The 23,536-nt window shown below is 42.1% G+C and overlaps 1 protein-coding gene across 10 annotated transcripts in view; it reads right to left on the minus strand.

The window, feature by feature from the left end:
- Nucleotides 1-23,536, minus strand: part of cacnb2a (calcium channel, voltage-dependent, beta 2a) — a 79,678-nt gene that overhangs the window by 11,903 nt on the left and 44,239 nt on the right. For 7 of the 10 annotated variants that reach the window (XM_086306464.1, XM_086306466.1, XM_086306470.1 and 4 more), the window contains 7 exons: nt 18,278-18,397; nt 4,750-4,872; nt 4,494-4,630; nt 4,293-4,369; nt 3,876-4,009; nt 601-681; nt 425-483 (listed from right to left, as the gene is read on the minus strand). In XM_086306464.1, the coding sequence (XP_086162590.1) occupies nt 425-483; nt 601-681; nt 3,876-4,009; nt 4,293-4,369; nt 4,494-4,630; nt 4,750-4,872; nt 18,278-18,397 (731 nt within the window). Of the gene's footprint in view, nt 1-424; nt 484-600; nt 682-3,651; nt 3,672-3,875; nt 4,010-4,292; nt 4,370-4,493; nt 4,631-4,749; nt 4,873-18,277; nt 18,398-20,924; nt 21,714-23,536 lie in introns of those variants that run through there. The other 3 variants (XM_086306474.1, XM_086306468.1, XM_086306469.1) reach the window with 3 other exon arrangements.

A 23,536-nucleotide genomic window follows, 5' to 3' on the forward strand; every position in this document is an offset into this window, starting at 1 on the left:
AGAAAAACTAACACCAAATCAAAGACAAATGTCAGAGAGCAGCAGCAGGGAATTACTTACAGGTGTAAATTTGTTTAAAACAAATCAGCAGATCAAACGGTATTCTCCGCAGCTGCTGATGATCTGAGTGGATCTTCGTGTTGTGCAACTTCTAAACTAAAAAACCTCTCTGCTCCGGGTGGGAGGATGGACTCAGCATTGAGTAAGGAGAATCCTGCTCGGCTCTAGGGCCCATTATGGCCTATTAAGGACATGGAGAGGGCCTATTTAAAGCAGCGGCACACATCTCCAGGCCAAACAAACTTGTTACACACTCCCTCAGCTAACCTCGAGGGAGAGATAAATACCAGCCTATAGACTTAGAAGAGTGAGGAAGGAAGCGGGATGGGAGCTTGTGTTTTTAAAAAGGTCACAGGAAGCTTACCTTCCCTCAAATCTGTGTTTCAAAAAGTCAAACAGCGCTTTTTGCATCATGTCTGTCACCTGCAAACAAGATTCAGGAGAGAGAACAAGAGTCAATGAGTCAGGTTTTCTAAACTACTAAAGAAAATACTAAAGAAAATTCAGTGTTGTGTTTGGAAAGTTGAAGCTTTGATGCACCTCGTAGCCCTTCAGTGACGGTCCAACCAGAACCACAGGCCGCATGGAAGGCACAACGTCGTACGGAGGAATGTGCTCCGTCTTCAGAAGGAGAGAAGAAGAAAAACAGTTACACATTTATGGAGACAAAGTAAACGCTCACCATCACAAATCACTTAAGGGGGTGGAAAAACAACGAAGTAGACATTTTAAAAGCACTGAAACATTATGAACCATGAAACGGGACGTCCGAGCTGGTTCGAAAAAAAACAAACAAGCTTTGATTTATAACCGATTTGGCAGTTTGCTGCAGAAACTTTAATGGTGACACTTCAAAGGAGGTTACCGTAAACGAAAAATATTTATGTATGTCAGATCGAGTCTCTCGTGTCATGGTTCTGATTCCGCTGAATAAAAGGGAAGCTAAATGATAGGAAAGGTTAGTCAGGGAGTGAGAAAGAAGCCCGAGTAGATCAACAGAAGCTTTGACTGAAAACACAAAATTAGGACACAGTTAGAAAAACTCGCTCACTGCTGTACGGACAAAAACGGACCTCAGTTTGTGGAACAGCCTGTTTTTAATCAACACTTCGACTGACCTTATTATGAGGTCAACACGGTCCATGATGTGACTTTTGCACATAATATAAACAGTTATTTTTCTTTTATGTGATGCCTTCTAAGATGCCTTTAATTACACTTAAAAAATACTTGCAAGTATGCACATGCCGCACTTAGCATATTTATTAGACCACCTATTATTATATAATATTTTAGAAATGTAAAAAATTATATTGTTATTGATGACGCAAATGAACTGAATTCATGTTTTTATACCCAAATTTGATCCAGCACACTGTAATCCTCGAAGAAAATAAGAATCAATCAAGCATAACATTTAACCACTAAAACTACATTTTCTTTTTGGGAATGCAAATAAATAGCTACATAATAACACTAACAACAACACTCATATTGTGTTTTACAATGGGGGCTTTTTTGTAAAACAGTAAGTTTGAACATTCATGAATAACATGCATTGAAAATATGGTTTTGATTGAACTGGTGCATTCTGTTAATTAATCATTACAGAAACATAAAAATGATTTTGATTATTACCAATACAGTTAATTTAAGGCTGAACACTGGGTGTTTGACTGTGAGGCTCTCCGGTGCAGAATGTCATGTGGTATGTTTATGAGAGATCATAGACTGATATAATCACACAAATACTTTTGTATTTTTACAATTTACGGTGAACATGCATATATTAATAAAGAAAAAAATAGTTGATTCATAGAGATGAAATTTTTTTATTTGCAACCCTATTCGAATTATTTTTCTAATACATTTATAAACTACTGAAACTTCTGATACATTCTTGCATTTGTGTTTTTAGTGAACTCGCTGTTTTAGTGGAAATTTGTGTATAATGTTTTTAAGACTGTCTTCTTAATCCTTGCAAATATTAGCATGTGGTTTCAGAGAGGAAATGCATTATGGTCTGTGACAGCGAGCCAATGACCCTCATACCTCTGTGTCCCGCTGTCTGGAAGAACAGCGTGTTTGAGCCGAGAAACAGAGAGAAGGTTTACTTCTGCTTTCTCTGGCTACTTAAAAGGACTGCTGACATTATTTTCTTAGTCATCCCTTATTTGTCCTCATGTCCGGGCGGTTCTTTCGATCTGTGTTATCTTTACGATAAGTGTTTCAGACGATTTATTTAGACTTTCTTGTTGCAGTCTGTTGCTCCGTCTTACTCATCCCTTCAGCTCTAAACATTTTCTATCTAGCATTCGCTGTCGTCAGTGAGCTTCCCCAGAGACGCTGTGGGAACTGATGCGCACTACTGCTGACTAACATGCCATCAATGAACAATGTAGCTCAGCTTAAATCCTTTCAGTAGCATATTTAACTTCTAGATTACATGGTCACTGTAATCATGGGAAACAAGCTCTACTATATCCTTAAGTCCCACAGCAAACAGCATTTATTTATTTCAGCTGTCACTAATGAAAAATATGAGTAGTGAAGCATAAGAATGGGCAAAGACATGCCCCACTGAGTTCTTGCTGAGAGTTTCATGGGAAGAATGATACAACTCTTCTAAAGCTGCCCATCAGCACCACAAATGCTTATAAATTCATTATTCTTTGCTTAATCCATATAAAGTGCATGAAACAACAAGCTGCTGCTTTATGAGGTTTTTATGTTGACCTACAGATATGTTACAAATAAAGAAACAGGTTTCAGTGTGCTTTGGCAGTCTCCATGTTTCTGTTAGTCTGCTGGAGGATTGGACCTGATTATGTTATAGTGAACTAAAGCTAAACCAAAACTAAGTTGAAATAACACTTCAATGAATTAAAAATAAAACCAAGATCAAACTATATTATATGTTTTACTTACATAAATGAAATGTAACAGGAGTTTCTTTAGTTTTAATCTTTGTCATTTATCAAATGTGTCAGCAGAGCCACCCTGAGGAGGCTTCAGCACATTTTCAAAGGAGCTTGCAAAGAAAAGCGTCTGGACTTCTTTAAGTTACTTGAAGACGTTTCACCTCTCATCCGAGAAGCTTCTTCAGTTCTAAGGTCAAATGGTGCTGTAGTATAGGATTTGGACCACTTTTTGCTTATAAAATGATTCAGTGACCCCTCATGTCCTGAAGACGAAGACTTTTATGATGTTGACAGAACATCCATATCTCCTGACTCTAGAGGTTAGGATTCAAGCTTTCCTTTAATTTGTCAATCATCATTTCTTGGCTTTTCATGTTTTCTGTTTTTATTCTCTTTGCCTTTATACTCTAGCTTCATATTGATAAAAGATAGGACCATGGCATTACTTTTCTCATCAATTGTAGCTCTCACCAAGAAACAAGCTGTTCACACTGAGATCCCAAATTTACACACAAAACAATTACAACACACAGGCTGGCAGGAGCGGTGAGTAGTGTGAGTACATTGGTGAGTCTATGCTTAGGAAATGCATTGAGAGTTTTTCACAGCTCAGACCATGAAGGTTATCCCCACACCCTGCTGTGCTGGTGCGGTGCACACAAAGACTTACCGACTTCTGCTTCTGTTTAGCTGTGGCAAGACGAAAGAGGAAAAAGAGAGAGGTTAGGAAAAGGCATGCATGCTAAGTGTGGTGTGAACGCCGAGGGACAAGGACGATGGTGTAGACAAACAGGAGGGGCGCTGCGTGTAGCTGAGCAGCCATAGGCATTTTAGTCAGAGCCGTGCGGACGGATAGAGAAGAAGCGAGGGTCGGGTAGCTCAGGTAGAGTTTACCTTCTTAAAGAAGGGCATTCGTTTCTCTTTTGCTAGGGGTGACATGACAGTGTTTGGACTGGCTTTAGGGGAGCGCAGGTTGACTGGAAGCTCATTGTCCTCGGGGTCTAAGCCTGTGGCGTCTATGTCAATGGCTACCCACACAGACAGACAAGAGCATCGTCACATGGAGGTGAAGACAGGAGGTCACAGGTAGCGGGTAGGATTTACATTGAAAGTAGCACAGAATGTAGGTACTACACAAAAAGTACATGAAACATGTAAAAGTACAGTTATGGCAAAAATAATGTCTGTTTTACTGAGGTTAGGAACACGTACATCTTACCTACAGCTGGATTTCAGTGACTAAATGTTGATTCAAAATACTAACAAATCTATTAAATACAAAATTGGACTTTCACCCCTGAAGCTGCTTACCAGATGAAGGAGGAGTAGATTTCCGTGAGTTAGGAACAACTTCACCTAAACTAGATGATGAGTTTGCTCCCAATTTACTGAAATGATAAATAAATTTTTTAACATTAGGCCAACAAAATTGAATATCTAATGATGTGCACATTCATAATAAATTATCTCAAAGCTAAAGCAAAGGACTTTGGTGTGCACGAGTCTGTTTACCTGGAGTGGAACTTGCCCTGCTTGGCTCTCTGCTCCTGGAGGATACGAGTGTTTTCAAGCTTCACTGGACTGGGGATGAAACCGATTTCACAGCCTTCTTTCACCAGGCGTCCTATCCACCAGTCATTGTTGTACTTCTACACATACACAAAATTCAAGAAAGTCATCTCAAACATCCTCCTTTTTATTGCTGCCGTCATCTTTCTTTCCATATGGCATCGACAAACTACCGTACTGAACAACACCTCTAGCTCACCTCTTTGACATGGAGGAAGTCTTTAGCCTCAAAGGAGACGGCCATGCCTGGCACAGGGACATCATCGTCGTGACTCGGGCTGTAGCTGACATTTGTGCGGACGGCAAATGCAACTGGTTTGGTCTAGCAGAAGTGACAAAGGAGGGAAAAAAAAGAAAATGTCAGATTTCACAAGCGATAATTTGCTTTCAAACTGGAGGAAATCAAGCACAGATTCTAACACGAGTGGGGAGACAGTTGCTAAAAGTGTTTATTCTAATCTTTTTCGAACACTACTGCCAAGCTGTGATCCTCGTCTTTGTGTGAGGTGTAAAAATAACCCCGGGTGAGAGATATCAGCAGCCTCTGACTCATCCAGACTTCGTCTAGTTTTCTCTCCACAAATGAGCTGCCTGCTTTTCTGTCTCTCTGCTACATGCTACAGCACTCACATGTTACAAGTTCAAATGATGCAACATGTTACCAACCGCAGCACCAGTAGTACAAGTACGCTCAAGCAAAATCAGCACTTGCGTAAATGGTAAATCATAAATCAATCCAGCATTCTTTACAAAGACAGAATCAATACTGACCTCCTTATACGATCACTGTAAACCTTTTACTTCAAGACAAAAAGTCATTGAGATAATGCATAAAGCTAATAAAATGTTTCCAGGCAGGGAAATAACAATCTAACACTGCTGACTGTCTACAAACTGCATGAAACAGCACTGATGTAGCTGCACCGTTCAATAAAACCTCCCCTGCCCACAGTGACACGTTACCCTGCTACAAAAGATTAAGGATCACATCATATGCTCACATACAAACACTAAACTAGTTTCTGGGTTTGTTTTTGCAAGCCCAGAATATCCACTTAAGACACATATCCCTTTAAGAATTACATAAAATGCTTTCGGACATAATCTTGGAGCCAGTCTGGCGGCAGTAGCCTCAACAGTTGGCAACACGGTCATGCCCTCAACCAGATTACATTTGCTCTGCCTTTGACAGAGTGACAAGCACGACAGAAGTCAACTGAAAAGCCAAAATAAATGCACAAGGATCTAGCTTAGAGTAATCTCCCAGCCCAGACTTGCACGCTAAACATTTACCTGCAGGTGAAAGGGAGCAAGATGAGAGAGTGGATGTGCAATATTTAGCTGGAGGTCTAACCGAGATCACTAGATCAGAGAGGCTGATGCTATAATGGAGTTGGACTTTCTACAGATTCCTAAAAAATGCCTTCAAGGGGCACAAAAAGTCTGGACTGCTGCAGCCGGTTTCCTCCCAATCTGATTTACTCTTAGCAACCCAAAAATAAAACGCACTGAGGTAATTTCCATTTTGATTTCTGCATTAAAATGTGGACAGAAAGTATAAGAAAAACACATTTATCTTTATTACCACTGGGTTTAGCATAAAGTGAAACCAAAACTGATTTAGAATAGATAAAAGTGGAGCTCATGCTATATATTTTAAAAGCTCTATTATCTGATTTAATAGTCGTGGGAGAAGATGAACCCAACAAACACTTTTTAAACTTTTTAGTTTCTGATTAGGAGACAGATTATTTTGCCACCACTCCCGACTAGTCAAGTAATAAATGCTCCACTTCGTTCATTGGCTAGTTCATAACTGACTGTTTTTTGCTGCTATTTGCTTTCAGGCTTTCAGCTTCATTGTTTTAATTCAGTCCCACTGCTCTTGCAGTGAACTTTTCTGTCAGGTAGGCAGCTATTTTCCCAGTTAAAAAGCTACCTTCTCAGAAAAAAATACAGTGAGCTTCCGCAGGGAACACAAACAAATGACCAAGAGCACTTACATGACTCCAAATGAATGATAATGTGACTTTATTTGTGGTGACAATACTGGCGCGTCATTACTCTGTTCATAACCAGTGGTCAAAACATTTATTCCAAGTTTCAAGTCTATCAGATAAATGCCTCAGAGAAACACAACTAGTGTGAAATCACAATAAACTATGAATGACTGTGTAAATAATACATTAGTCAAATCCTCCTGAGATCATTTTCCCACATGCAGGCAGCAACGTAAATATTCTATGGCTGTAAGCTGGAGTATGTGTGTGTGACGTCTCCATTGAGGAAATCATCCAATCCAGCGTGTGCACTGCCAAGACCCTTTGAGGACACAGAGTCCTTGGCATTTGCATGCAATGAGTCACATGCCTGAATGAAGGTATGAGGTCCATTAGTATACATATGTGTGCTCTCTCAGTAGTCTCCTGGACTGCGGCCTTTTTCCTCCCTTCCAGCTGCTCTCCTTCATGTTATCCATCATTTTCTTTCTATAGTCTTAATGGCACTTACAATATGCACACGTACATCTCTTGATGTGCCACCCTGTCTTTCAGGTGACTGTGGCGTCTATTCAGAATGACACTGCTCAACAGCATCTCCTCACCTCCTGACTGAGCCCATATGGCTCTGTTGCTTCTTACGTAACACAGGCTTTCATTATGGATGCCATACTGCAGTGAGTAAGGGAGAAGGACAGAGGCGGAGGGTTAGGGACAGGGTGAGAAAAAGAAGAGAGGAGGAGGGCAAAATAGAGGACATGGAATAGTAAGATTTAGTGTTAAAAAAAGGAGATGAAAGAGAAAGGACTGGGAATAAGGAAGTAGATTAACAGCACAAGAGAAGCCCTGTCTGTAACTGGGAACCCTATGAGGCATAACCAATTAACAACCGATGAAGCTAGTCACAATATCACGTCACCCCATACATATTTCATCAGGTAATACCTCCCAGTCCTCTTTCTGCTTATACCAACCTGCCCTTGATGTTGTTGAGTTGCCTTCTAGCATGCTACAACCTTTCCTTTAGCAACACGCCAAGGATCTTGTGCTATAAATTAATTTTCCCACATTGTTTCACCTTGAATCTTGTGGATCGATTTGAAATAAATTCCCCTCTGCTCTGCGTGCCGGCCTTAGGCTGTACAGAGAACTGGTAAAATTTATTATTATATGACGTGAAGGAAACCATAACTATCATTAATCTAGCGTGTGGGAAGATGTTTCTATAATTATCAAAGGCTCCTTTGGTATATACTTGTATATTGACTTGACCACTGCAGCTGGCAGTCCTATTATGCCTGGAGTTTATAGTTGGAGTGAGATTATGCTTTGTTTTCATAAATCAAGCCTTCATCCACATAGTCAAATTGCTTTTTGCATTCACGGTTGTTATGTTAAAGCTTCTTGAGTGACACTTAACTAGAGTGAGGGAAAATTGGCTTCATCTACAGCAAAAGAAATCTCCATTACAGGCTTCAGTTTATCTCAGGATGGCTAAAACACACCCTCTTAGATGAACCTTGGCTAGATGTAGAACAAGCACTCTGCAATAATCTAGAGATCTCAGACCTACCATTTATCAGCTCAAACATCCAACGACATGAATGCTTTAAAAGCATCAACATCAGCTCTTCTCTGACAGCATGGTGGGAGTTTCTAAAATTGACGGCGTCTTCATTAATCCCATGCAAACGTACACCTATCTGGAACAACCCTGACATATTACAAAACAATAATATGATAAACTTTTCAGATTGGAGTGATAAAGGAATCAAATATTTAGAACATATACTAGAAGGAACAGAATTTATTCCATTTGACAGACTAGTTACACAATATGGGATCAACAAGAAAAGATTTTTAGAATATCAACAAATTAAATCCATAGTAAAAAAGAAATTTAAACCGGGTCAAGTTGAACTACAAACACCACCAAGTGTGGTTCAATTTCTTACTCTTAAACCCCCCAAATTACTATCCAAAATATACAGAATGCTTTCTAAAACAGATGAATCAATATCACTTCCTATTGCAAAATGGGAAGCGGATTTATCAGTTAACTTAGACCTAAACTTCTGGTCTCAGATTTGCTTAAAAACCTTTCATCTAATTAGAAATCCCAGTCTTCAATTAATTCAATACAAAATATTACATAGAGTGCACTATACAGGTCATCGGATGTTCAAGATGGGCTTTACGTCTACCAACAACTGCTCACACTGCCAAACCAATTCACCGGACAATTATATCCACGCTCTTTGGTTCTGTCCACCAGTTCAGAAGTTTTGGCGCGAGATATGTGAAGACTTATCGAAGTGTCTGAAATGTAACATTCCAACTTCCCCCTTAGTGTGTTTGTTGGGCAGCTTAGATAATGTCACTTCAGAAAAGAATATAGCCCATATGGTTTTCACTGCCCTATGCATAGCCAAGAAAACAGTCCTCATGAACTGGAAAAATAAAAATAATCTTAATTCTAACCAATATAGAAATTATCTATTAGATTACATTAGTCTTGATACAGCCTCTGCCACCACATCAGATCAATTGCTCTGGGCTCCTTTGATCAGCTCCATCACCTAGTGGGGGTGGGGGGTCATAGTTTGGTCCCGCCTTCACTGTTGTGATTGGTGTGGGGGTAGGGACAGGCTTAGGGCGTCGGGGGGTTCCCCGGAGGCATCTTCCTTGGGGGGCTCAACCCGGGGTAGCGGTCATGTCCGGTTAGGGGCTCTGTTGGCTCTCCGGTGACTGTTTCCTCGCGGCTGCGTGCAGCGGGGCTAGGGGAGGGTCTGTGCTGACGGACGTGGGTTACTGACCTGGTAGCCTGGCTGGCCCTGGGTGGGTCCGGGATGGGCGTGAGGTTCTGGGGGCGCTCCGTCTTTGGGCTGGGACCCGGACTGGGCCTCGGGGGCTTGGGTCCTGGTTGGTGTGTTGCCGGGGTTGTGGGCGGGTGGGTGCATGGGGGCCCAGCCCTGGAGCAGGGTGCCGCCGGTGCGTCGAGCCACCTGGGGGGCTCTTCAACTGGTGGGGGAGATTGTCACATCTTGCAGGAGCTTTCCTCTCCTCAGGAGCTCCCTCTGCAGGAGGGGGAGATACAGAAGAGGTGGAGGAAGATCTCAGCCTGGGTGTTTATTGTCTTATGTAGTCTGGAAGATGAGTGGATGGTGGGGTGGGTGCAGTTTTCTCTGTGGTGGGGTTGGGTGGACTGTGGGGCCGGGCGGCGCTGCTGCACTGGGCCCGGTCTGGATGGGCCTGGGCCCCCTTTCCCTGGCGGGTCGCGGAGTATGGGGGTGCCTACTGGGGTCAGCGGGGGAGCTGGCCCCAGGGAGGGGTCACTTGCCCCTCCCTTCCTTCCCTCCCCATCTCCAGCTGCCTCCCTCTTCCCGCTCCACCACAACCACCCACACATGCAGGGCCTTGGAGTAGGGGTATGTCACCAGGGTGCAGAGGAGGCTACCCCCCCCTCTGTCCCCTTCTGGCTGCCTCTGCCTCAATTTTATCCCACAACTTAGACATTCACATTACTCACACTCTCATTACACATACATATAGGATCTTGGGGGTGGGCACGATACACGGAGTCCAAAGTACCATCAGGGTGTACACCCCACCCCTGGCATCGTTGCCCACCTCTCAATTTTAAATACACGTAGACATTGAGGGCTAGCAGGAGGGACCATGCGCTTACCTGCTGCTCTCTGGCAGGTAGCTCCATGCCCTCCTGGGTTTTAAATGCACCTTAGAACACATATGCATCAACATTACAATGAGCGGGTGGAGGGAGGTTTGGAGTCTTCTCTCACCCCCGTTCTCTGCGACCTGCTGGAGCAGGGGGGCTAGGAGGAGGAGTTGGCCGTCCGACTGCGGTCTGGAGTGTGGAGCCTTCCTGCTGCTGCGGAGTCGGGGCGGTCTGCCTCCCCCCACCGCAGGGAAAAGGGAAACACCACCTGGGTCTGGGTGCAGTTCCCCCCTCCAGGGGCGAGGGCACCTAGACCCGGTTTGTAGAGTACGCTTGGGGAGTGTGATCGTGTGTACAACGTCTCTTTATGTCTGTCTCCACGTTGGTTGAGTGTGGAGTAAGTGCATATGAGAGCATGAGGGTGGGAATGGATGTTTGTATCTGTGTGTGCCTGTATGTCTGTGTCTATATGTCAGGTTGGGTGTCAGGCGCCACCTCTCTGGGGACATCTCAGGCCCTCCAAGGTTTGGAGGCCTATCTCCCCCTACCACCACTTCCCCTGCCAGTGGCGGACCCCCTCAGACATTGGTGCGTTGGTGGTTCTTTGTGTCCGGGGATGGGCGTCCAGGTACACACCTGCTCACTCCTTGGCGGCCGCTTATCGGGGCCTGGAGCCTGGGGCTCGCTCGGGCCACTTCGGAGGTGGGGTGCCCCCGGCCTCTCGGCCTGGGGCTCGGTCACTCAGGCGCAGCTGGCTGCCGGCGGAGCTCACGGGCGCGTCACTGCAACTCCCCCTGGCTTCTGCTCCGCGGCTGCTGAGTGACCCCTCATCTGGGACTCTCCTCAGCTCTTTCCGGGACAGTGGCGCGGCTGCCCCTCTGTTGGTCTTCCTTGGTCTCTTGTGTTCTGGGGGCCTCTGGATGTCTGGAGTTTTGATCTCCTCCACACCTGCTTCACGCCCTGGAGGACGGGGCTGTGGCCCCCCCACACCCTCTAGCAGATTATTACATGAAGGAACCTTTTAAAAAAACAAAAAACAAGCGCGTCCATGCTCACAGGTGTACACACGGGTGATCACACACACAAACTACACCCTTTTTGGCTCCTACCTCAAAGCCCACTGTGTTCTGTTGATCTTATGTGCTGCACAATAATGTTTAACATTTAGTATTTACTGTCATATTCCCATATATCATTGTGATGTTGTTTATTCTATTACTCTTGTTCTCTTCTGCTTGCTTTCTTTTTTCTTTCTCAGCAGGTGATCCAGGTGATTGATATATGCATTTTTTTTCTCTGCCCGTTCTGTTGGTTTTTGTCTTTTGCCCTTCTCCCCCGTCCCTCTTCTCAGCTGTTTCTCTTTCCCTCTTTCTTTCTCCCCTTCTTTCCCCCAGTCAAGTCTGTCCCGTATTCAGTAAGTGAAAATAAAATAAACAATAAAAGGTGAATCAAATGGACCATTACGGCAAGGCTGGGATGGTCAGTTTGGTAAAGTAAATCCGTTGGGCATCTTTCTTTGCCTTTAGACAACAATTCTGATGGCAAAAGAGCCAAACGGGACAGGCAAAAAAAAAAATAAAAAAAAAATAAAAACATTTTATAGCATTTTAATTGCTCAAGATCGCTGTGAATGAATGGCCTGACCTGTATCTATATAGCGCTTTACTAGTCCCTAAGGACCCCAAAGCGCTTTACATATCCAGTCATCCACCCACACATTCACACACTGGTGATGGCAAGCTACATTGTAGCCACAGCCACCCTGGGGCGCACTGACAGAGGCGAGGCTGCCGGACACTGGCGCCACCGGGCCCTCTGACCACCACCAGTAGGCAACGGGTGAAGTGTCTTGCCCAAGGACACAACGACCGAGACTGTCCGAGCCGGGGCTTGAACCGGCAACCTTCCGATTACAAGGCGAACTCCCAACTCTTGAGCCACGATCGCCCCGTAAATGAAGGTTGGACCTGATTTTTTTAGACTACATAAATAAATTACATAATGAGGAAAACTTTTTGCTTCTAAGGAGCTTGCTTTCGCAAACATTATCCAGGCTTTCTGAAGGTCTTTCAAAGTTCTTCTTTGAACATTGGCTGCTTTTTTACTCATTTTAACTCCAGTCCCTGTACCTAAACAAATTTACAGGAATGTTTTTCTTTGTCAAATCACTTAAAACGTACCTATGAATCAGTCAAGCATAGAAAAGACAACTCAAGCGATGTACCAGTGAGTCTCTACACATAACAGACAACTTAGAACCAATTTTTTTTTTGTATCTTTAGGCACTTTGCTACTAGTAGCCTATCACAAAACACCAATTTTTTTCCAATTTCTTTAGTTGATTTGGTGATTCCCAAACAGCTAAGATGTGCAGTTTATGTTTTGTTTAGGAACCTGGATAAGTAGAGGACAACAGAAGAACTGCCAGGCCTAAAAAAAAACTATATAAAGAAGATGAACAGTATCTGAAAATCAGTTCCTTGAGAAACAGGAAAAAATCCATCAAAGGTCTGACACAGGACCTGAGAGATGCATCTGGCCTTTCAGTTGATCCATCTACTGTTCACTGAAGCCTCATCAGAAATGGTCTCAGTAGACGTGTGGCTGTCAAGAAGCCATTCTTAATCAACGGAAACAAGGAGAAAAGGCTGAGGTATATTCAGAGGGTGGGAGAGAGGTGCAACACTGTGTGTCCACAGCCATCTGTAAAACACAGTGGGGGCTCAGTCACAGTTTGTGAGACTGCATTTCAGCCAGTGTTGTTGTAGATCCGAAAAAATTGATGATGAAGTAACTTGCATATTGGGACAGTAGGAATCTCATTCATCCATTCATGTCCTTTACTTATTTGATCATGAGGCATTTGGCTACTTTAAGAGAATTCTAGCTACTACCATCATCTTCATTAGCTACAGCTAAGTTTCTCACTTTGACATAAACACAGAAAAGTACCATCAGATTTTGATCCAGCATGCAATACCATGTGGAAAGCATTTCATAATTTAATATATTCCCAAACACACTGCCAATGCAGTAAAAGCATATCTAGATAGAAAAACATTCAGTAAAAGAAAAAAAAAAAAAAGAAAAGAAAGAAAACAAAAGAAAGAACAAAAGAAAAAAAAAAGAAAGAAGAAAGAGAGAAAAGAAAAAGAAAAAAAAAAGAAAAAAAAAAAAAAGAAATCTCCATTACTTCAAGTACGCGACTGAAGATTTAGAAAATACAACTGATATCCAACAAAAAGACAACATGATAAAAACAACCATAAACCATGCAGCAGTCTTTGGCTGTCAATACAATGTATGTCAAACTGTCACTCTTCTTTTACAGTACTGTGCAAAAGTCTTGAGCCGCCCATCACTTATTTATATTTTGATGCAGAAATTTAATACAAGGCAAAAATTTGTACAAAGAAGTCTTTGTCTTGGAATAAAACTGAACTGTTTTGAATTCTTTGAACTCTTTCTTATATCGTATTTGAACATTTAGCCAATAACAGATAAGCATCACTCACTGACATTCAAAAATGTTGCTGATAGGCTGATATGTTTGCACAGTGCTGCCAGCCCTATTTCTTTATGTAATTTTCTTTGTAGAAATGATGCCACACTGCTTCAATACTGTCTGGACTCTGATGGAGCTCCACTGTGTGTTTTGTATCCAGGTATGTTTTTACTACATCAGCAGTGTGTTTCTGTCATGGTAAAAAATGATGATGCTTTCCAGATGGTTTTGCACTATTGACCAAAATCTGACGGTACTTTCTTGCATTAATAACTCCATTACTTTTGACAGGATCCCCAGCACCGCTGGTTGAATTCCAGCCCTTAAACTATGACAGAGCCTCCACCATGTTTTACAGATGGCTGTAAGCACTCACTGTTGTACCTCTCTCCTGAGCTCCTCCAGACATACTTGCAATGATTCAGAGTAAAAGCTTTAAATTTGGATTCATCACTTCATCAGACCTGTTGCCACTGATTTTCAGTCCAGTTTTTGTGTAACTTGGCAGACCTCAGCTTTTTCTCCCTGTTTCCCTTCTTGACAGCCATGTTTCCACTGAGACCATTTCTAACAAGGCTTCAGTGAACGGTAATCAGGACTGGATCAACTGAAGAGCTCAAAGCTCGATCTTTCAGGTCTTGTCAGATTTCTTTTGTTTTTCTTAAAGACATGACTTTTAGTTTCTGTTCATTGGCTGTAGTTTGTTAGTTTTTTAAAGGCCTGCCAATTCTTCTTTTGTCCTCTACTTGCAGACCATGCAGTGATATGACAAGTTTTTGGCTTTGGTGTGAATCAACTTGTTTGATGGGTTTAGCAAATGGGTTTTTGCTAAACTGTCCAACACTAGTTCATGCTTTGAGTAAGGTGAGTAAGGTGCATTTTTTTTATGCTTGAACGATGCTTAACACACAAATAAAAAAAAAGACAAGCAAACAACATTCCTCACGGTCAGCCGTGAAAAAGCAGCCAATGTCCAAAAAACATCTTCAGCAAAGGCCTTCAGAAAGAAATATTCCTTAAGACCACTTTAATAACAACAATTCCAGTTTGAGATTTTTGCACAGCACTGTAGCTCACAATCAAAAATACCTATAGATATGGCTCCTAAAAAAATAAATAAATACAATAACATGAAAATCAAAACAGCAGAAAACATCCCATTTTTACTACAGTTCATTCTCCTAAAGTCCTGCTTCCTGTAGTTGAGTCATCATTTGACTATTTTCTCAGCTGCTTCTAGAGATATTAAACCATCCTTTTACAAGCTAACTACTCTCAGTGATTGGTTTGACTTTGATGTGCCCATTTAAGGCTAATTAGAAACAGACAGATGGTGACAGTGTGCGTGAATCTGTGAATGCATTTGAAATAATATTTCAAGTCGATGAAAAATCAGCATTACGGGCATCAACGCTATCTCACTTACAAATATCAGTGGCATGTAGGGGAAGTGATTATGAATTACTGCCCATAAAGGCTCACAGCCGGAGAGTCTGCACTTCCTCTGACCCCAGCCTGCTCTTGCTCTGGTGGCCAGACCACTGAGAAGCTATTTTTTACTAGTCATCTGTCATGTAAAATGCCAGCGGGGGTAATCTATGCCAGGTTATCTGTAAAGCCAACTTATCTTTTTAATTAGTGAGCCGGAGAGGGTCACTCTGGAAAATAACAACATAGATCTACTGGAATGATCTGTCTTTGCCAGCTACAGCATGAGCAACCCCGACCGAGAGACAGCACAAGGAAAATCTCTGCTCAAATGGATGGATAGCCAAAAGCTTGAGGCTTACAGCTAATGAGCAAACTAGCTGTTACAGACACTAAACACCCAATGAAAGACAATAAACTCATTTTTCAGACATTTGCGTGAATTAATATGTAAAAATAGAGCACCATGAGCTATCTAGCGAGTTGCCGAGCAGGAAGGGAACACAATGTGCATTGAAGATAGGAGAATTATTTCACAGATCAAAGGCATGAATCTTAACAGTGCTAGAGATTTAAGTCATTCAGTGGAAGAGAGCTCTGATTGCAATTCCTGTCACACAGAGAGAGCCTGCTCTGCCGTGTGTGTGTGTGTGTGTGTTTGTTTATATGCTGCTAATTGTGGCCCAGAGCAGAACAGAGCAGGCGAAGCTCTGATAAACAGTGAAGCTGAGCCCTCCAAGGCCCCTAACCTCTCACATCACCGGTCCCTGACAGCCCTTTTCTTCATGTGAAAAACCAGCTAAAATCAGCTCTAATTTCCTGCTTCTCTCTGAGTCAGTCCAGGAAGACTGTCTACTGATTTAGTTTAGGATTAGTAGAACATGATATATTTTAAAATGAGCACTTTAAATGATTAATGAAGGTCTCAGTCAGTGATCTAAGGAAGGCAAGTCAAGTTACAACAACTTTACACAGAAACTTTGACCACAATATTCCTGAAGCGCTAAAACTTTCAAACTATTTCCTTTACCTGGCCCTGCCCCCTACCGTATCCTGACTTGTGGCCCCCTATCACTTAGAAAATGGTAGCTGCTTGCTTGTTAATGTGAAAAAAAACTTTGGGAAACTAAGAAAAGAAGCCAAAAAGGAAGCGGACTCAGCTTTTCAACAACAAACAGAGCAGTGTAAAGTTTATGTTACAATCTGCGTGATGCCTGCCATCATTCATTCAAGCATAATAAACCAATTTTTCTCTCTACAACACACATTTGTATTTCCATATTTCCCAAGACTGCAGTGTCTTACCCCTAATCCTAACCATCGCATGTTTATGTCAGACTAAAATAAATTGAAAACACAGTCAAACCTTATTCCTGAAGGTGCAGAGTTTTATTGTAAACAGATCTATCAGCATTTTTAATTGCCTGTTTAATTTTAAAACATTTACTACATCTGTAGATATTTGCTAGCTTCTTCACTTCTACTTCTATCAATCAGTAAGTAAAGCCATTGGCTAGAATGTGAAATGGGGATTACTGGAAGCTTAGTGGACCCACCAAGGAGCCCCTATTTTTTCATATGAGTTTTTACTCTCAAAGCATGAAGCTCATGCAACCAAACTGTACCTGAAGGAAGTGGAAAGCAGAATTTTGAGCTCTTTCAGAGAAACTACACGTAGCTACTGGTTTAAAAAAATCACCCGAGTCAAAATCTTTTACTGAACATATCAACTCAGCAGACACAAACAAGTTCACCACAGCGGATACCAAAGAAAACAGGTTACCATTCACGAACTGTGCAGTGCTCATTGAGAAGGACAGAAGCCTCGACATTGACGGTTACTGGTAACCCACACACACACACACCAGTACCTGCTCTTTGAATCCCACCACCCACTGGAACACAAACACCACCAAGCAGAGAATGTTCCCTTTAAGGCAGAGAGAAAAGAAAAGGAACAAACACACATCAAAAGACCACTTAAAACATGTGGCAATCCAAACTGGGCCTTCATCAAGTCAGCTAAGAGACATGGAAATAAATACTGGCAGCCACCAGCCCTACCTCTCAGTCTCCTAGTAGATCCACCTATGGTACTGATTTCAAAATACTATGCCACCTTGTTCTCAAGTTATTCACAAGATTCTCAGAAAACTTCTGACTTTGACTGAGAAACACAGAATAATCGTTTGTCCAAGCATAACATGCTGGTGACCTTCAGTCCCAGCAAAACCCTCAGACAAAAACTGGTTCATCCCAAAACCGGGAAAAAACAAGCTGAGCAATGCTGTGAGGAGTCCTTGGACTAATACAAAGGAGAAACCAAACAACTTCACAGGTGCAAAACACTGCAGAACCACCTCTTCAGGACAGGACTCAGCTGTGTATTTGCACTTACAGGAAAGGGGAAACTCTTTTGAGGGCAAATATTTTCACATTTTGAGCAAAGAGGAGAAATGTCAGTTCAATTGTATTTATGTACCAGCGGTGCATCCCTCCCACTATCACACTTGGCAACAGCAGGAAGGAAAAACTCCCTTCTAATAGGAAGAAACGTCAGGCAGAACCAAGCTCAGGGAGGAGCAGCCATCTGACACGACCAGCTGGGAGTTAGAAAAGGGAGACAGAACAAAAGACACACTGTAGAAGACAGGCAGAGAATAATAATACCTAAGAATTAAATATGGAGTTGTGTATAAACACATAAAGGAGTCCATGTATGACCAACTATTACTAATCTATTCTGCATCCCTGAGATCCCATCCCAGGCAATTTAACCACCATTCCCATGTCAACCCATCTGACCTTAACAACTCACAATGACTCAATCATGTCCTATCCATCGTGACAATCCCATGAGAAGATAAACAACTTGGATTCCCATCATCTTTTAGAAGAAAAGAAGTCTTTCTAGTGAGAGGTAACTTCACCAGCACCTAAACCAGTCCTGGTGCCTTCAACTCAAACACAGACATCATGGAGAAGCACAAACTCGTGTTGGTTGCTCTCCTCACATTTGGAAATCCCACTTGGAGCAACTTATAAAATGCTGATGACAAACTGCTGTTACTGAGGCTAGTAGGTAGTCACTGACCTCAGGGTTTAGAATACCAACCTTGGCCTTGTCAAGCTGCGCCTGAGCCTGTCGCTCTGCCTCTCTGCGGACTGCCTCCTTATCTTCCTCCAGGGACACATCGGAGTCTGATGGACGGCTGGTGTAGGAGTCGGCCGAACCCTGCAGAAGACACAAGGAGTAAAAACTCAGTGACACAACAGCACGGAAACACGAGCTTGTCCATTTGGTTTCACACTTTAAAAATGACCGGTTTTATCAGCCAAGACGTGCTGAGATTCTTAGCATCTTGAGGACACCGAGGAAAACGATTTACTTTTCGCTCCCCTCGCTCTTTGATGATACGTTAAACTTTGGAGATTGTGCAACTTAGAAATGTGCGAACGCCCCCACACAGACTGACGTGTTAAACTCAAAGGATTCTCAGTTGATTTCATCAGATCCTGAGCACAAAGGAAGGCTGTGCTGGTCTAATCTACAGAAAATCATTGACACTTCTTCTTTTTCTGAGACAAAGTGCCAAAGGACACAAACTGTCTTTCTTACGATCACATCATAGCAGCTCTTTGTCTATACTTAGCTCTCTCTTAGCTGCTTGCCTGCAGATTTGTTGTCATCTTTCTGTGTCAAACACTGGGGGAAATGTTGAGGAACACCAGATCCCGGTATGTCTGTGTGATATGTGGTTGCCACAAATCTACTCATAAACATGCAGACTCACACATACCAGTGCACACAAGACTACCTAGCATACACTCCTGGGCACAGCGCATTGAGCGCATACCATTACACCAGAAGTTATATACAGCAAGTTGTTAGATGCTGAATGAAAATGCACGCATACAATAAATAATTACTGAAGATAAAGCAATGCTTGCATGCTTTAACACATAGTTAGAACACTCTGGTAAAGGAAAAGAAAAAGCAAAGTTTTCAGGCTTACTGAGTAAACTATCTAACAGATGGGCACACTTTTTTTTCTACACTTAAAAAATGTTCACAGATACAACCATGAAAAAAATGGTTTCTGACATTTGGGAAAGTTATTAGAAGCATGAGAGGAAGAAATAAAACACATGACATGTTTTTTTTAGGTCAACCATTTGTTAAAAATTACCTTTATATGAATAGAACCTATTTTGGAACGCGTGCCATTCACAAGTAGATTAGCCACACCAAATCATGAGAGGGAGATTGTAGTTTCATGGGAGGAGATTGTGAAACAATCCAGAATGGAGTCTTATTCTCATAATTCATATTTAGAACAAATATAGCCCTGATTTTGATATTATAGCAGTTTTTTAGTTGTTTTAAAGCACCCTTCGTTGAAGCAGTGCAACACAAATCACTTCACAGCACATCAAACACAGCTGCATAGCAGCAGCAAACTGATCGTGGAAGCCACAACAAGCTGGAATATATAGTTTCTGATACACACATGTAAATTTAATTTTGATATAGCCACGCTCCTAACGTCAGCTATCGTGGACATTTGGAAATGTTGTCAAAATCAGTTAAAGTATAGAAAAAAAAATCAACCAGTGAGAAGCAGAATAAGCTGCTATATATAGATTTTTTTCTTTGAAATTATACTCTTCTATTCCATAATTTATTAAATAATGCATTCATAAAATGTGTTAATTTGGATTTGATTTTGATATATACTAAACATGAAATTAGTAGCCACATTTATGCTGGCATAAATCCGGACGTACAGATGAAAAACACAAATATGAGATAAAAAGTTTTGTTATCTTATTTGTGGGTATTAAAAAAATATTGCGCTTGCAGATCAACATCAAATCTGTTCCAGTTTCAGGTAATTATCAGGATATATGATAAAACTGGGTTTTTCTTAACTAAGTGAAGACAGCATGAGTCTTATCCTTACCTGCACGCTTCTCTGACACCCACACAAGGTCTTTCATTCATCTCACTGCACCATTACACTCTGTTTCTGTCTGAGCTAAAAATAGCCTCCCTCACTCTGTGCCTGATTAGAATTATCCAGCCATCACATACATACGAAGGATGATCGTGCCTCCTCTCCACTTACGCTATAGTAAAGAGACGAGATTTGTTGCTGTTGATAAAACAAGGTTATTAAAATGTATCTCCTCCATCTACGACAAAGCCCTTCTTTACATCAATCACCTCTCTGTTTCTCATCCCTCTCACCTGAAATAAACAGCTCATTTTAAACTACGTTAATTAGCTAGATTGTATTGGCTGTATTGGCTTCTTTTGCTTTCAATCCACCTGTGGTTTTCAAAACATTTTTACCTACAGTATAAATTACTTCTTTGGAAAATGCTGCTCCTTATCATGGCCTATAACTATTATTTAATGCACATAAACCTTTTTTTTTGTACTTGAAAAGTGCAGGTGAGCATACCTGGACTGCTATCATTACTCAGGTCACGATTAAAGATGAAGCGTGATCGAGAACACCGTCCCAGTAGGTCAGAGGGAGGTGATATGGAGCTCTGCCCAGAATCTGACAGCCATAACTGATAACAGCACCCAACTTCTCATCATCACCAGGCAATACATAACAATGCCAGAGTGACCCCAGCACTGCTGACTGATAGATGGATGCATGAAGGAAGCACAGACGCACAAAACACAAGTGCACGCACACAGAACACACTGATTTTCATGATGTAAGCACACTCAAAAGTCCCCTTACACAGGCATCGGAGCTCTTGACACGACCTCCTTTGGCTCGTTTCAGCAAGCGGATCCAGGTGGCCTTCATCAGCCACACTGGTCATTCAGGGTCCTGAGCCACTGCCCCCCTGCTACTACTACAATTACACCTGACTGCACTGCTGTGGTCACCTTGCAGCTACCGTCACTGCTCTGGCTACAGGTACATTCAACACTGTGGCTACATCGACAGCTGGTTCCTGTTACACCTTGGCTGTAAGTGCTACCTTCATCTCTGGATAAATGAATTGCTTTAGAGCTTCCTGTTTTTCTGCAGCTCCAGCTAGCTCGGCTGCTGTCTGTAGAGCCACAGCTCCTGCCCCCTCTGCTGCTGCTGCTGTTGCCAAAGATGGGGAATCCACAGGAGCTCTCTGCCCCGCGCATAATCTCAGCAGCTCTCTCCCCGTCTGCCCCAGTCTCCTTGATAGCCGGAGTGCTCAGTCTGCCGCTGCAGGTGCTGAGGCTGACTCCCGGTGTGAGTCAGGTTGCAGTGATGCTTCTCATCCTCTCCTTAAAGCTCTGGCTCCAGCCTTGTTGTCCTCCACTGTAGACTCCCTGTGCTGCTGCTCCATAAGCGATGGGTAAAAGCGGTTTATCTACATGAGTCCCGGTGTGGCTGCATGTGACCGACTCTCCTCCTGATACTAATGAAGCTGCTGCTGCTGCCTTTAAGGTGCTGGAAGCTCTCCCTTTCTCATTCTGTGTCTCAGCCTGTCAGTATTTGTCTTGCTCACTCCCCTTCACAAGCCCTCCTGTACTACTTCAGTGATTCTGCCTCTCTATCTCTGTCTCTACCCACCCCTTCTCCTCCTCTTCCTCCTCCTCCTCCTCCTCTGTCACTCCTCTCTTATTTTTTTCCTTCAGTTACCCCTCACAGTCAGTCCATCTGCTCCTTGTGTCTCTGCAGTGACCAGTGCTGGGCAGTGCATGCGCTATATGGACACTGTTTATGTGCCAACCGTGCACCGTGCTGTCTTCTATGTGCAAACGCACTACATTCACACTGTGATATGAGCTGTTTATAGCTGCTGAAACTGATGTCACCTCATAATTTTTTCAGGAAGGATCCAAAGTACAAGTCAGAATGCAAATGCATCATTAAAACTGCATCTTTAATTACTTTCATATCTATTCTTGCAACTTTTCGTTGTACTCCCTCCTCTGGAAAAGCAAAATGCTGCTGGTTTTATCAACAACAAAAAAACCCAAACAAAAGAAAACAAAAACAAAAACAATGCAGTCCTAAAACCCAACATGGATATTTCACAATGATGTAATGAAAAGAGAAAAGAAGCACATTTTTGCATGGAAGAAACCAGCCAGTTACCATTTCAACACATCAGAACAAACACTCAAGAATTTCAACACGAGCTTAGTAAAAAAAAGCTAAACAAAACTGTTGGTAGAGCTGGAAGTTATCATATAATCAACTGACAGAAAATAAACTGCTCTGGCAGTCAGTTCATCATTTTCATTTCAAAGCAAAAATGCCAGAAATTTGTTGTTATCAGCTTTTTAATTGTGGGTATTTTCTGCATCATTGTTACTTCAAGGTCAGCTGCTCAGGGAGTCCCTAAAAGAAGCTTTGCCTTTGAACCACTTGGCTTTTTATTTAAGAAATTAGAGGAATTAAGGAGCAGGCTTGTAGATAATCATGTTGAACATGTCGATGTTCATATTTCCTGTGAGTCTAAAAAACAAAACAAAACAGATTAAAAAAACCCAGTGTTTTCAACATTAATGAAACAAGTACAGCATGTTTTCTCTGTATAACTTCTTGTCTGAGGTGTCTTTGTACACACTTTCTAAAGATCAATATCTGTGGACTTTAAACTGCGGAGCAAATGCCCACCTTGGACATTTTATAGAAAGAAAATAAGAAGAATAATTAGCACTGCACTGTATGCATTATGCTGAAGTAAGTTTAATATACTGTATCTTTTTTAATTATGTCTTCTTCCCTCTGCTCTCAGCAGCAGGGATTGTGAGGTGAAAGCTGCTCTAAATCCTCTCCTGTCAGATCAGTGCTGATTCATTACATGTGAGCAGAGCACTGCAAAGCCACAAAGGACAAATGAGAATAATTACAACGTTAATTAAAAATTTCCCATCCTCATATAGGACTAGCAGAAGTTAAACCCTGCAGAAGGATTATTCAGAATGATTTTTTTTTTGCTCTGCTGACACATGATGTGTGTCAGTGTGACCTGTCAGGAGACTGTGCTCATTTGAGTCAGGGGTCAAATTGTGGGACGAGCGATTTAAACTGGCCAGTGAAGCAACTCCCTGAGGAGCACTAACTGTAGGTCTCTGAATGACACGCTAATCATTGGTGTTTATCAAAAGCAACAAATGACAGGAATCCATTTACTTTAGGTCTTTCCAATACAGGCACTTCGTGACACTCTGTACACAAAGGAAAACGCTGAAGGATAATTAATGTAATTGTATATTGTTAAGGCCAATTATCTTAATCTTAATCTTATCTGATTATAGTTTAGAACCAAATGAACAGAAAGGGTGGACAAAACAAAAGCCAGTGCACACTCAGAGTTAAAAGAAAAGGTGTCATGAGAACCTTCGTAACATGAC

This window comes from Aulonocara sp. 'chitande type north' Nkhata Bay, linkage group LG9, assembly GCF_057382095.1.
Source record: "Aulonocara sp. 'chitande type north' Nkhata Bay isolate Kocher_YH1m ecotype deep benthic linkage group LG9, A_spYH_male_GT1.1, whole genome shotgun sequence".
Classification (NCBI taxonomy): domain Eukaryota; kingdom Metazoa; phylum Chordata; class Actinopteri; order Cichliformes; family Cichlidae; genus Aulonocara; species Aulonocara sp. 'chitande type north' Nkhata Bay.